This window comes from Electrophorus electricus, chromosome 5, assembly GCF_013358815.1.
Source record: "Electrophorus electricus isolate fEleEle1 chromosome 5, fEleEle1.pri, whole genome shotgun sequence".
In the NCBI taxonomy this organism is placed as follows: Eukaryota; Metazoa; Chordata; class Actinopteri; order Gymnotiformes; family Gymnotidae; genus Electrophorus; species Electrophorus electricus.
Genome location: NC_049539.1, coordinates 27,598,000 through 27,613,220, shown reverse-complemented (window position 1 = coordinate 27,613,220; position 15,221 = coordinate 27,598,000). Strand labels below are relative to the sequence as shown.

Sequence of the window (15,221 nt, the reverse complement as noted above, 5' to 3'; positions counted from 1 at the left end):
GCGTATCCATTCACTTCTTTTAGTGATTAAAATGAGTGCCCTCCCCCCTATACAACCATACCACAATAATCTTAATTATAACCTGAAAAAAAAACGTTATGCTGGTATGTCATATAATTGTACGTTATTGTTGGTAATCAATTAACTTGCGATAGCCACATCAAGACAAACATACTGCGCATTTTCTTTACTTCACTCATTGTGGCCACATGTAGACAACAACAACTGGAACAAACAACATTTAACATTTATCTCTTCAGCACTTTTTCTCTGGCGCTCTCTTTATCTCTTTATTCACTGCACATTTGTCTTTACTTTATCATTTTTATTAAGCCGTTTTTTTTCTCACCATTTTCCATTTACAGAAAGATTTTTATGAAATCATTTTCATTTTCACCGGCTTGTTTTCTAACTATTAATCTTTTTTGCTATTTTTATATTTTATCAGTCTATTCTCACTCTATGGACACTCTCAGTCAATTGTCAGTCTGCACTTTTAAGACCCCCAAGACCTACTACAAAACTCTGTGGACAAGGTCTTAATACCACCTATGCAGAATGTTTCAAACAGGACTTCTGCTTACCTATAATGGTGCACGTGTGTGGATTCAGACCCTGGTCACAGAACAACGCAGCTCTGGGTCGTCTATCAGCTGGTGCTGATAACCCTACTGCTGACGGTGCGGGTCCGTTTGAAGAGAATAGCCGGTCCCGTCTTTACTCTGAGCTCAATATTACAAACGAGGCATAGTCCAGAATATGTCTAACAGTCACACACAACACATATTTTTATACAGTTTTCAGAAGTGATTATGTAATCACCCCACCTTCTTTACATACTAGTGTTTGAAATTTCCACCACTATGTGCAAACATACATTATTCAATATATGCAAATTGAGATCCATCATTATGCAAGTTAAACTTGACACCCTTATATCCCATTGGAAGATTTTTTTTAAAAACAAAGATGATCTCAACTCACACCACCAAACACCTGCAAGATGATGTGGCAGGTCAGTATCACTCTGCCCTTGTGGTAAGATAATGAACCTTAGCCACAGAACTCTCAAAGAGGCTTTCAAGTCTTTTAAAAACAGAGATCTTTTTCCACACTAATGAAGTTATTTCTCACAGGAACAGTTCAGAGTAATTTGCCTTAGACTTGTACAGAAGCCTTGAAACCACCTATATCAGAGCCTCAGTACTGCACTTAGAGTCCCAAAAGGTCTCTGACCTTAAGATACCCCAGAAACATTATTCATGCTTTCAGACACTCTTGCACCCCAACACATTTTATTACCTTATTTTTGTATAACCAGAGCTCTATAGTTTACATACTGAAGCTGAGAGTCTCCTGTGCTGTTTATCACTAATGATTAATGATAAATGTAACTGTGAGAAGTGTAGATAATTCACTAATGATTAATCTGTACTTCTCATAGATACATTTATCAGTAATGATTAATCTAAACATGCTGCACTCAACACAAGCAACAAATGACTGAAGTCATGGTGAAATACAAATACTAGATAGCTAGTAGACACTTAGCTTTGGTTAGTTGTCTGCATCAACAAGTTTTGAATGGTCGAGTAGTCTCCTGTGACTTGTAGACATTGTTGATATCAGAATTGTATGCAGTTACAGAAAATGAATAAACAATAGGACAATAGTAAAGATTGGAATGCCTAAACTGTTATTCATGTGAAGGAATTTCAAAAACAGGAAATGGCATCACACAGGTGATGCCACCATCATGACAGCTCTTCCATCAAGTGACACCATTCTGTTTGAAGAGAAATACATGGACTTCATTCATGACCTGTGTCTCATATTTTGTGCGCGCACACACACACACACACACACACACACACACACACACACACACAATTAGTAATATCTTTTCATTATCATAAACTCCTTTTGTGTTGTCTGTAGATCCTCTGATTGAACTGCATTTTGTACTCTATGTATTTCTTTGCAGACTATCTGGCTGTGATCTCACTGAAGGGTCTTGCAAATCTCTCACATCAGTTCTACAAACAGAAAACACATTGAGAGAGCTGGAGATGAATAATAATGACCTGCAGAATTCAGGAGTGGAGCAGCTCTGTGCTGGACTGAAGAGTTCACACTGTAAACTGGAGATTCTCAGGTGAGTTTCTGTTAATTTTTCTTAAATGGAACAATTATGGTGCACAATTTATCAAATGTGATTGTCCTCTTCTTTAAAGAAATTACAAAACTGCCTTGTAGTGCAACATTAACAGAGTTAAAATAAGGTACTGCGGGACAAAGATATATAGATCCAGACAAAACATTTCTGGTGAAACTAGCTGCATTTCATTAAATGACCACACTGTGGCCACAAAGAGTTACATTTTACTGCATGATCAGGTTTACACAACTAGTAGTAAAAAATAAAGAAATAATAATAATTAAAAAAAAAAATAATAATAATAATAATAAGGAGAAGAAGAAGAGAAGAATAATTAATATTATTATTATCATCTTTATTATTGTTATATTGTTATGTTGTTATTGTTATGCTGTTAGTTAGGCAGTATGGTGGCTTGGTGGTCAGTTCATTTACCCATCAGCATTAGGGTCTTGGGTTTGAGTCCCTCCCTCAGTGAAGTTTCTCTTAGCACTAGGGTCTTGGGTTCCAGTCCTTATCTGTGCAGGTTTCCTTCAGGATCTCTGGTTTCCTCTCAGTCCATAAACACAGAAGTTAGGTTGATTGGATATTCTAAATTGTCCTCTTTGAATGTATGTTTGTATAGTGATGGGTGGTGCTCTGTGTGTATATCCCCTGATGGTTGGTGTTCTTTGGGCATGTATGTCCAGTGATGGTTGGTGCATATATTGAATAATGCATGTTTGAACATAGTGGTGGAGATGTTGTCTGTGATTGTTAGATATTCTCCGGACTATGCCACATTTGTATGTAATGTAATAAATACTGGACCAGCTATTCTCTTCCATTAATTTTTGAGTCTCCATCTTTATTTTCTATTTAAAGTGTACTTCATAAATGTATTAGAATGTGGGAAAAATCTAGGAACCACACTAGCTAGCTAATAAATGTTACCAAAACTAAGTCCAGGTGACTAGCAACCACTGTTGGATCTCCACAGGAAATTCTAGTCAGACTGATTCATCTGACACTGTTCATCTCAAAATGTTTCACTTGATTTATAAATGTGTAACTTTCTACATATTTTGTGTATATGGTCTGCAGTCCTCTCAGAAATCAGTTTATTAGCTCCAGCTTTATCTAGCTAGCTACATATGAACATTACAGGGAAGTAATTAACTCTGCTCTCACTAGCAATAATTTTTTGTAGAAAGTGCCCAAGTTAACTAGATATATTTTTTCTGTCAGATTTTGTGTCAATTTCTTGTCCACTTATTATTAAGTGTTCTTATGTCTCTCTTCAAAATTAATCTGGAAGCATCTGTTCCTCAATGACAGTGTTTAAACATAATATTTATTTACGATTTATTCAAACGGATTTCATTTTTGTACATCCTCACTGCAAATTTGGTATTAAATTACATTGGAAGTTGTATTAAAAAGTCTTACATCTGAATTGGGGGTGCCTGCAGACACAGTATCATATAATGCTCTGTGTGTGTGGGGAGGGGGTGTATTTGTGTTCACATCTGATATTTTGTGTCAGGTAGATTGAAAAGTTGATTATTTCTCTGAGAATTTGATTTGCTTATTAAAAGAATTGGCATCCAGTTCCCCATAAACATTAGTATACCTATCTGTGATTCTAGTTATTTGTTAGCTTTAGTTTAGCTAAATAAATGTTTAGATAAAAGTCTTATGAGTAAATGGTGAATCTTTAGCCATTAGTCACTTCAATTAAACCTTCTGGAAGATTATGTGGATAATAACATAGCCACTGTGGCTAATCCCTGATTACTAATATTGACTCCTTCATATGTATTTGAATCCGTTTGATACAGAATAAGGAGGATGTTGTTAATAGTACTACTAGCTAATGAGATACCTACAGCCTAATAGTATATAGTCCAGTGTGCATATATATATATATATATATATATATATATATATATATATATATATATATATATATATATATATATATATATATATATATATATATATATATATATTAGTTTCACATTCAGTGAGAAAGTGCAGAACACTTCATCCTTCCTAACACACTGACCTTTTTGTCAGTGTTCCATAGATACTTTAAGTTGGGGTGGACCATCTCAAATTTTTTAAAGTATATTTGATGTAATTGGTTGAATGTTTCACATTCATTGAGAAAGTGTAGCTCTGTCTCTAGAGTGTCTTTGTTGCACTGATGTTTTATATTGGCTGGTCTGGACCGCCAGGCTGTGTTAACTGAGTCTGGACTTTTTCAACGTGGTTCTGTGTTTAATATCAGTCACTTTGAGCAGGTTGTCTGCTACAATGTTCTGTTTCATAGCAAGTTAATACTGCATTTTACTTTGTACTTGGGTTTGCGTGTTTACCAGTGGGTGATGTAGTTTTGTTTTTGAAGTGATATAATTTGTATTTCAGTGATTTTTCTAATTTCAGAGGAATTTTGATTTTTGACAGTTCTGATTTCTACCAGATAGTGATTCCATCTCAATCTCCCTCTCTTTTAATGTCAGGGAGTGTAACAGCAATGAGGAGGATTTCCTTGTAGTTTAAAGGACAGTGAGTCACCGAATCAGATTTACATCAGATTTACATCAGGTTTCATGGAGATTTATAATGTCTTTATCTTTGTGTTATTTGTGAATTCAGTGTTTATACTTTTGTACCCAAACAGGGATGATTTTATGCCTTGAATGTTCCATAGAGAGACAGATAATGGTTTCATTATTTAAATGAAGTATGAAAGGAAAAACACAAATACAAACAGATTCAAAGTGAAATAAACCTGTAAAAGTGAAGGATTATGTTGATATTATATGTAGAAATATGTACAATTCATGTATATAAACATACATATTAAGATGGTGTAATGACTAACCTATATACAGTGATGTTTATTTATTTGTCTTTTTATTTATTAATTCATTTATCTATTTATTTATTACTTGATTAATGAATTGTGATCTTAGCTCAGCAGTCTGTTGCATATGAGGTTGAGCATGGTGATGGTGATGATGGCTTTGTTCACTGTATTCTGTATATAACAGGAGACTGGTGATGGTGGTTTGGTTCACTGTATTCTGTATATAACAGGAGACTGATGACGGTGGTTTGGTTCAATGTATTCTGTATATAACAGGAGACTGGTGATGGTGGTTTTGTTCACTGTATTCTGTATATAACAGGAGACTGGTGATGGTGGTTTTGTTCACTGTATTCTGTATATAACAGGAGACTGGTGATGGTGGTTTGGTTCACTGTATTCTGTATATAACAGGAGACTGATGACGGTGGTTTGGTTCAATGTATTCTGTATATAACAGGAGACTGGTGATGGTGGTTTGGTTCAATGTATTCTGTATATAACAGGAGACTGGTGATGGTGGTTTTGTTCACTGTATTCTGTATATAACAGGAGACTGCTGATGGTGGTTTTGTTCACTGTATTCTGTATATAACAGGAGACTGGTGATGGTGGTTTGGTTCACTGTATTCTGTATATAACAGGAGACTGATGACGGTGGTTTTGTTCACTGTATTCTGTATATAACAGGAGACTGGTGATGGTGGTTTTGTTCAGATTCAGAGATTCAGAAAGATCTATTTTGTGTGTGTGAGAGAGAGAAAGACAGAAGTATTGTGTGTGTGTGTGTGTGTGAGTGAGAGAGAGAGAGTGAGAGACTGACAGACAGATCTATTATTTGTGTGTGAGTGAGAGAGAGAGAGAGAGAGAGACAGAACTATTAGGTGTGTGTGTGTGCATCAGAGAGAAAGAGAGAGAGAGAGATTCAGACAGATCTATTTTGTGTGTGAGAGAGAAAGACAGACGTATTGTGTGTGTGTGTGTGTGTGTGTGTGTGTGTGTGTGTGTGTGTGCGTGTGTGTGTGTGAGTAAGAGAGAGAGAGAGTGAGTGAGACTGAAAGACAGATCTATTATTTGTGTGTGTGTGTACGAGAGAGAGAGACAGAAAGAGAGAGAGACCAAAGTATTGTGTGTGTGTGTGTGTGTATGTGTGTGTGTGTGTGTGTGTGTGTGTGTGTGTGTGTGTGTGTGTGTGTGTGTGTGTGTGTGTGTGTGTGTAAGAGATCGAGGAAGAGATAGAGCAGCCTGACTGACTGACTGACTGACTGACTGACTGACTGACTGATGGGGTCTGCCTCACACTCCTGACTGACTGATGGGGTCCCTGACTCAACTATTAAGCCTCCAGGATTCTCGGTGCACGACGCAGACAGAACTCAGGACCTCACTGGGAAATGCAAAGGCAGAGGAGAATGTTTCATGATCAATGACTCCTAGTGTGAGCACAGGAATGTAAACACTAGTAAAAGATTCTGCTCTCTGCATTCTGTCCATTCCTCCACAATCACTACTGCAGTGTTCATCCCACCATCATTACTACTGCAGTGTTCATCCCACCATCATTAGTACTGCAGTGTTCATACACTAATATTCACTACTGCAATGTTCATTCCTCCATGATCACTACTGCAGTGTTCATCCCACCATCATTACTACTGCAGTGTTCATACACTAATATTCACTACTGCAATGTTCATTCCTCCATAATCAAAACTGCAGTGTTCATTATTCCATAGTCACAACTGCAGTGTTTATTTCTACATAATCACTCCTGCAGTGTTTATTTCTCCATAATAAATACTACTGTGATTATTCCTCTAAAATCACTACTGCTGTGTTCATTCCAACATAATCACTACTCTGCGTGTCTGCCAACAATATTTTTGGTTTGTATATTAGTGTGTTTGTATTTGTGAAACATTAAATGAGATCTATGTTGTTCTGTTTCCTGTTATGGTGTTAGGGGTGGGATATTTTGATATTGGGTCTCTGATTATGGTAACTGCCTTTCACTGACTTATGAACCAACCATCCATTATTTGATCACCTGTCTTAGGTTGCTAATAAATGTTATTTGTCATGTCTTTGTCCATTTTGTCTTTGATGAAGACACAGTAGTGTTAAATGTTGCTGTGTTTGTAAAATTAAAAGGCTGAAAATGTATCAGTGTGTTCCAGACCTTTCAAACTCTTCTTTACATTTTTATTAGCAGTTCAGATCTTTTAATTCATCATCCTCTGACTGAACTACATTATTTACTGTGTTTACTCATTTACAGACTATCTGGCTGTGGTCTCACTGAAGGGTCTTGCAAATCTCTCACATCAGTTCTACAAACAGAAAACTCACTGAGAGAGCTGGAGATGAATAAAAATGACCTGCAGATTTCAGGAGTGGAGCAGCTCTGTGCTGGACTGAAGAGTTCACACGGTAAACTGGAGATTCTCAGGTGAGTTTCTGTGACTATTTTTGAATGTAAATAAAGAGCCATTTTAAAAAGGTCAGTGCAACTCCCTTATACTACAGTATTAAACAAACATTGCCAGGCAAGGCAATGCAAGGAACTTTACACTTTTATAGTATATTATAAAGTTCTCTTCTTTAAATATTTCTAAATATAGTTTTCTGTTGAAACCTCACTGCATTTCATTAAATGACCACACTGTGGAGACAAAGAGTTACATTTGTGATGCATGAGCAGATTTTCAAGTCTAGAAGAGAAATATAACATTGTAAAGAATGATGAGTCCTTGTCCACGTGTACAGGTGTATTTATTACAATGCTGCTTCAACTAGGCGCTTTGGCATTTTGTCCACAAGCTGCATTTTTGTTCACCTGAGCGCAGAAATTTTGCAAAATGTCTTTTACAATCACACATGATTCCCTTGTGTTTTTGGGTGGGAAACCCTGTTCTCATTATGATTTACACTGTGTGTTCAACACATGTTGAGGTGAGCTGAACTGACAGCCGTGCTGGAGGAAAGAACGCAACAAGTTAATATTCATTCAATAGACCTGAAAAGTTTATTGTTTATTCCTTAAGATAAACCTGTGATCTCTCTCCATGGGTGTTTTTATGAAACATGTAACTGGCTAATATTAGTAACCTTAAGCTTGCCAAGTTACAGTATATTGTTGGTTACTACACCTAGATACCTCACGCTAACGTCATATTAGCTTGACTTAGGAGTGAATGTTGGCTGCTAATTTTTTCATCAAACCAGAGACATCAAACAAAAATAGAACAGTGATGGTAGAAGACGTGGAGTCAGCAGAGAGAGAAACTGAGCAGACAGCTGACAGTAAACTCAGGACATCTGAACACAGTAGTGAGGAACAATGTTCAGCACTGGACGAGTGAACCTGTGGACTTAATTACAAGAGAGAAAGAAATACAAACAAGACACAGTAATCAGTAATCAGGAGATTAGGAGGAGAGAAGGAGTGAAGTGTGTGTGTGTGTGTGTGTGTGTGTGTGTGTGTGTGTGTGTGTGTGTGTGTGTGTGTGTCACACTGGGTGCCTGATGTACTGTAACAAGGCTAATGAGGCTAATGTTAGCTTCCTTAAATCTAAGGAACTGGCTAGAATATAAAATACTCCTGCTTGTTCGTTTACAGTTAGTATAGAGAGACAGAAAACAACCAGGATGAAGAGAAAGAGTAATGCTATTGCCATGGCAACCTTCTTTAGTAAGAAGACAGCAGGAGAGAGAAAAGACAGAAGAACTTGATGGTGAAAGTGTCCAGGAGGAGGACATGGAAGAGAGTGGACACAGCAGACAGAGAAAGAGGAGCCAGCTGTGTCCACTCTCACTGTAGCCCCACAGCTCTGCTGTAGTGTCAGCTGTGTCCACTCTCACTGTAGACCCACAGCTCTGCTGTAGTGTCAGCTGTGTCCACTCTCACTGTAGCCCCACAGCTCTGATGTAGTGTCAGCTGTGTCCACTCTCACTGTAGCCCCACAGGTCTGCTGTAGTGTCAGCTGTGTCCACTCCCACTGTAGCCCCACAGGTCTGCTGTAGAACCACAGGTCTGCTGTAGTGTCAGCTGTGTCCACTCTCACTGTAGCACCACAGGTCTGCTGTAGTGTCAGCTGTGTCCACTCTCACTGTTGCCCCACAGGTCTGCTGTTGTGTCAGCTGTGTCCACTCTCACTGTAGCCCCACAGGTCTGCTGTAGTGTCAGCTGTGTCCACTCTCACTGTAGCCCCACAGCTCTGCTGTAGTGTCAGCTGTGTCCACTCACTGTAGCCCCACAGCACTGCTGTAGTGTCAGCTGTGTCCACTCTCACTGTAGCCCCACAGGTCTGCTGTAGTGTCAGCTGTGTCCACTCCCACTGTAGCCCCACAGGTCTGCTGTAGACCCACAGGTCTGCTGTAGTGTCAGCTGTGTCCACTCTCACTGTAGCCCCACAGGTCCACTCTCACTGTAGCCCCACAGGTCTGCTGTAGTGTCAGCTGTGTCCACTCTGACTGTAGCCCCACAGGTCTGCTGTAGTGTCAGCTGTGTCCACTCTCACTGTAGCCCCACAGGTCTGCTGTACTATCAGCTGTGTCCACTCTCACTGTAGCCCCACAGGTCTGCTGTAGACCCACAGGTCTGCTGTAGTGTCAGCTGTGTCCACTCTCACTTTTGCCCCACAGGTCTGCTGTTAAGTCAGCTGTGTCCACTCTCACTGTAGCCCCACAGGTCTGCTGTAGTGTCAGCTGTGTCCACTCTCACTGTAGCCCCACAGGTCTGCTGTAGTGTCAGCTGTGTCCACTCTCAGTGTAGCCCCACAGTTCTGCTGTAGTGTCAGCTGTGTCCACTCTCACTGTAGCCCCACAGGTCTGCTGTACTGATGGGGTCTGAGTCACACACACCTGACTAACTGATGGGGTCTGCCTCACACACACCTGACTGAATTATGGGGTCCCTGACTCAGCTATTGAGCCTCTGGGATTCTCGGTGCACCACAAAGACAGAACTCAGGACCTCATTGGGAAAATCAATGGCAGAGGAGAATGTTTCATGATCAGTGACTCATAGTGTGAGCACAGGAATGTAAACACTAGTAAAAGATTCTGCTCTCTGCATTCTGTCCAATCAATACTGAAGAGTTCATTCCTCCATAATCACTACTGCAGTGTTTATTGCTCCATAATCACTACTCTGCTTGTCTTCCAACAATATTTTCTGTTTGTATATTAGTGTATTTGTATTTGTGAAACATTGAAAGAGATCTATGTTGTTCTGTTTCCTGTTATGGTGTTAGGGGTGGGATATTTTAATATTTGGACTCTGATTATGGTAACTGCCATTCACTGACTTATGAGCCAACCATCCATTATTTGTTCACCTGTCTTAGGTTGCTAATAAATGTTATTTGTCATGTCTTTGTCCATTTTGTCTTTGATGAAGACACAGTAATGCTGAAATGTTGCTGTGTTTGTCAAATTAAAAGTCTAAAAATGTATCAGTGTGTTCCAGACCTTCTAAGCGCTTCTTTACATTTTTATTAGCAGTTCAGATCTTTTAATTCATCATCCTCTGACTGAACTACATTATTTATTGTATTTACTCTTTTACAGACTATCTGGCTGTGGTCTCACTGAAGGGACTTGCAAATTTCTCACATCAGTTCTACAAACAGAAAACTCACTGAGAGAGCTGGAGATGAATAATAATGACCTGCAGAATTCAGGAGTGAAGCAGCTCTGTGCTGGACTGAAGAGTTCACACTGTAAACTGGAGATTCTCAGGTGAGTTTCTGTGACTATTTTTAATGTAAATAAAGAGCCATTTTAAAAAGGTCAGTGTCAACTCCCTTATACTACAATATTAAACAAACATTGCCAGGCAAGGCAATGCAAGGAAATTTACACTTTTATATTATATTATAAAGTTCTCTTCTTTAAATATTTCTAAATATAGTTTTCTGTTGAAACCTCACTGCATTTCATTAAATGACCACACTGTGGAGACAAAGAGTTACATTTGTGATGCATGAGCAGATTTTCAAGTCTATAAGACAAATATAACATTGTAAAGAGGAGACACAGATGAGTCCTTGTCCACGTGTACAGGTGTATTTATTACAATGCTGCTTCAACTAAGCGCTTTGGCATTTTGTCCACAAGCTGCATTTTTGCTCACCTGAGAGCAGACATTTTTCAAAATGTCTTACAGGATGAATATATTCAGAAACTCCAACAACAGTGTTGTAAAATGAAGTGTTCTAATGTAAGATTTTCACTGAGTGATTTTATCTAGTTTATGTATGGAAACACTGTAAACATCAGTCATTCTAATCTCTCTGCAAATTAAAGCCCTTAAAGTCTTAATGAAAAAAATTAAAGCTGAACCATTGAGGCTCTTGGTACATTACAGGACACTTTTACAATCACACATGATTCCCATGTGTTTTTGGGTGGGAGACCCCGTTCTCATTATGATTTACACTGTGTGTTCAACACATGTTGAGGTGAGCTGAAATGACAGCTGTGCTGGAGGAAAGAACGAAACAAGTTAATATTCATTCAAAAGAACTGAAAAGTTTATTGGTTATTCCTTAAAATAAACCTGTTATCTCTCTCCACAGGTGTTTTTATGAAGCATGTAGCTGGCTAATATTAGTAACCTTAAGCTTGCCAAGTTACAGTATATTGTTGGTTACTACACCTAGATACCTCACGCTAACGTCATATTAGCTTGACTTAGGAGTGAATGTTGGCTGCTAATTTTTTCATCAAGCTAGAGACATCAAACAAAAATAGAACAGTGATGGTAGAAGACGTCGAGTCAGCAGAGAGAGAAACTGAGCAGACAGCTGACAGTAAACTCAGGATATCTGAACACAGTAGTGAGGAACAATGTTCAGCACTGGACGAGTGAACCTGTGGACTTAATTACAAGAGAAAGAAAGACACACAAGACACAGTAATCAGGAGATTAGGAGGAGAGAAGGAGTGAATTGTGTGTGTGTGTGTGTGTGTGTGTGTGTGTGTGTGTGTGTGTGCGCGCGTGTGTGTGTGTGTGTGTGTGTGTGTGTGTGTGTGTGTGTGTGTGTGTGTGTGTGTCACACTGGTTGCCTGATGTACTATAACAAAGCTAATGAGGCTAATGTTAGCTTCCTTGAATCTAAGTAACTGGCTAGAATATAAAATACTCCTGTTTGTTTGTTTACAGTTAGTATAGAGAGACAGAAAACAACCAGGATGAAGAGAAAGGCTAATGCTATTGCCATGGCAACCTTCTTTAGTAAGAAGACAGCAGGAGAGAGAAAAGACAGAAGAACTTGATGGTGAAAGTGTCCAGGAGGAGGACATGGAAGAGAGTGGACACAGCAGAAAGAGACAGAGGAGCCAGCTGTGTCCACTCTCACTGTAGCCCCACAGCTCTGCTGTAGTGTCAGCTGTGTCCACTCTCACTGTAGCCCCACAGCTCTGCTGTAGTGTCAGCTGTGTCCACTCTCACTGTAGCCCCACAGGTCTGCTGTAGTGTCAGCTGTGTCCACTCTCACTGTAGCCCCACAGGTCTGCTGTAGTATCAGCTGTGTCCACTCTCACTGTAGCCCCACAGGTCTGCTGTAGACCCACAGGTCTGCTGTAGTGTCAGCTGTGTCCACTCTCACTGTAGCCCCACAGATCTGCTGTAGTGTCAGCTGTGTCCACTCTCACTGTAGCCCCACAGCTCTGCTGTAGTGTCGGCTGTGTCCACTCTCACTGTAGCCCCACAGGTCTGCTGTAGTGTCAGTTGTGTCCACTCTCACTGTAGCCCCACAGGTCTGCTGTAGTGTCAGCTGTGTCCACTCTCACTGTAGCCCCACAGCTCTGCTGTAGTGTCAGCTGTGTCCACTCTCACTGAAGCACCACAGGTCTGCTGTAGTTTCAGCTGTGTCCACTCTCACTGTAGCCCCACAGGTCTGCTGTACTGATGACTGAATGACTGATAGTGTCTGAGTCACACACACCTGACTGACTGATGGGGTCTGCCTCACACACACCTGACTGACTGACTGGGTCTACCTCACACACACCTGAATGACTGATGGGGTCTGCCTCACACACACCTGACTGATGGGGTCTGCCTCACACACACACCTGACTGACTGATGGGGTCTGCCTCACACACACCTGACTGAATGATGGGGTCCCTGACTCAGCTATTGAGCCTCTGGGATTCTCGGTGCACCACAAAGACAGAACTCAGGACCTCACTGGGAAAAGCAAAGGCAGAGGAGAATGTTTCATGATCACTGACTCATAATGTGACCACAGGAATGTAAACACTAGTAAAAGATTCTGCTCTCTGCATTCTGTCCAATCAATACTGCAGTTTTCATTTCTCCATAATCACTACTGCAGTGTTTATTCCTCCATAATCACTACTCTGCTTGTCTTCCAACACTATTTTCTGTTTGTATATTAGTGTGTTTGTATTTGTGAAACATTGAATGAGATCTGTGTTGTTCTGTTTCCTGTTATGTTGTTAGGGGTGGGATATTTTGATATTTGGACTCTGATTATGGTAACTGCCGTTCACTGAATTATCAGCCAACCATCCATTATTTGGTCACCTGTCTTAGGTTGCTAATGAATGTTATTTGTCATCTCTTTGTCCATTTTGTCTATGATGAAGACACGGTAATGTTGAAATGTTGCTGTGTTTGTAAAATTAAAAGGCTAAAAATGTATCAGTGTGTTCCAGACCTTATAAGCTCTTCTTTACATTTTTATTAGCAGTTCAGATCTTTTAATTCATCATCCTCTGACTGAACTACATTATTTACTGTGTTTACTCTTTTACAGACTATCTGGCTGTGGTCTCAATGAAGAGTCTTGCAAATCTCTCACATCAGTTCTACAAACAGAAAACTCACTGAGAGAGCTGAAGATAAATAATAATGACCTGCAGAATTCAGGAGTGGAGCAGCTCTGTGCTGGACTGAAGAGTTCAAACTGTAAACTGAAGATTCTCAGGTGAGTTTTTGTGACTATTTTTGAATGTAAATAAAGAGCCATTTTAAAAAGGTCAGTGTCAATTCCCTTATACTACAGTATTAAACAAACATTGCCAGGCAAGGCAATGCAAGGAACTTTACACTTTTATATTATATTTTACAGTACAGTAAGTTACAGTATATTGTTGGTTACTACACCTAGATACCTCACGCTAACGTCATATTAGCTTGACTTAGGAGTGAATGTTGGCTGCTAATTTTTTCATCAAGCTAGAGACATCAAACAAAAATAGAACAGTGATGGTAGAAGACGTCGAGTCAGCAGAGAGAGAAACTGAGCAGACAGCTGACAGTAAACTCAGGATATCTGAACACAGTAGTGAGGAACAATGTTCAGCACTGGACGAGTGAACCTGTGGACTTAATTACAAGAGAAAGAAAGACACACAAGACACAGTAATCAGGAGATTAGGAGGAGAGAAGGAGTGAATTGTGTGTGTGTGTGTATGTGTGTGTGTGTGTGTGTGTGTGTGTGTGTGTGTGTGTGTGTGTGTGTGTGTGTGTGTGTGTGCGCGTATGTGTGTGTGTGTGTGTGTGTGTGTGTGTGTGTGTGTGTGTGTGTGTGTGTCACACTGGTTGCCTGATGTACTATAACAAAGCTAATGAGGCTAATGTTAGCTTCCTTGAATCTAAGTAACTGGCTAGAATATAAAATACTCCTGTTTGTTTGTTTACAGTTAGTATAGAGAGACAGAAAACAACCAGGATGAAGAGAAAGGCTAATGCTATTGCCATGGCAACCTTCTTTAGTAAGAAGACAGCAGGAGAGAGAAAAGACAGAAGAACTTGATGGTGAAAGTGTCCAGGAGGAGGACATGGAAGAGAGTGGACACAGCAGACAGAGACAGAGGAGCCAGCTGTGTCCACTCTCACTGTAGCCCCACAGCTCTGCTGTAGTGTCAGCTGTGTCCACTCTCACTGTAGCCCCACAGCTCTGCTGTAGTGTCAGCTGTGTCCACTCTCACTGTAGCCCCACAGCTCTGCTGTAGTGTCAGCTGTGTCCACTCTCACTGTAGCCCCACAGGTCTGCTGTAGTGTCAGCTGTGTCCACTCTCACTGTAGCCCCACAGGTCTGCTGTAGTATCAGCTGTGTCCACTCTCACTGTAGCCCCACAGGTCTGCTGTAGACCCACAGGTCTGCTGTAGTGTCAGCTGTGTCCACTCTCACTGTAGCCCCACAGATCTGCTGTAGTGTCAGCTGTGTCCA

The 15,221-nt window shown here is 40.1% G+C and overlaps 1 protein-coding gene across 1 annotated transcript in view; it reads left to right on the top strand.

Annotated features, from left to right (window-relative positions):
• The window catches only part of LOC118241327 (NACHT, LRR and PYD domains-containing protein 3-like), a 46,129-nt gene that overhangs the window by 10,701 nt on the left and 20,207 nt on the right, over positions 1 to 15,221 (top strand). Inside the window, exons 6-9 of the mRNA XM_035526009.1 lie at positions 1,985 to 2,155; positions 7,291 to 7,461; positions 10,584 to 10,754; positions 13,803 to 13,973. Of these exons, the coding sequence (XP_035381902.1) occupies positions 1,985 to 2,155; positions 7,291 to 7,461; positions 10,584 to 10,754; positions 13,803 to 13,973 (684 nt within the window). The remainder of the gene's footprint in view (positions 1 to 1,984; positions 2,156 to 7,290; positions 7,462 to 10,583; positions 10,755 to 13,802; positions 13,974 to 15,221) is intronic.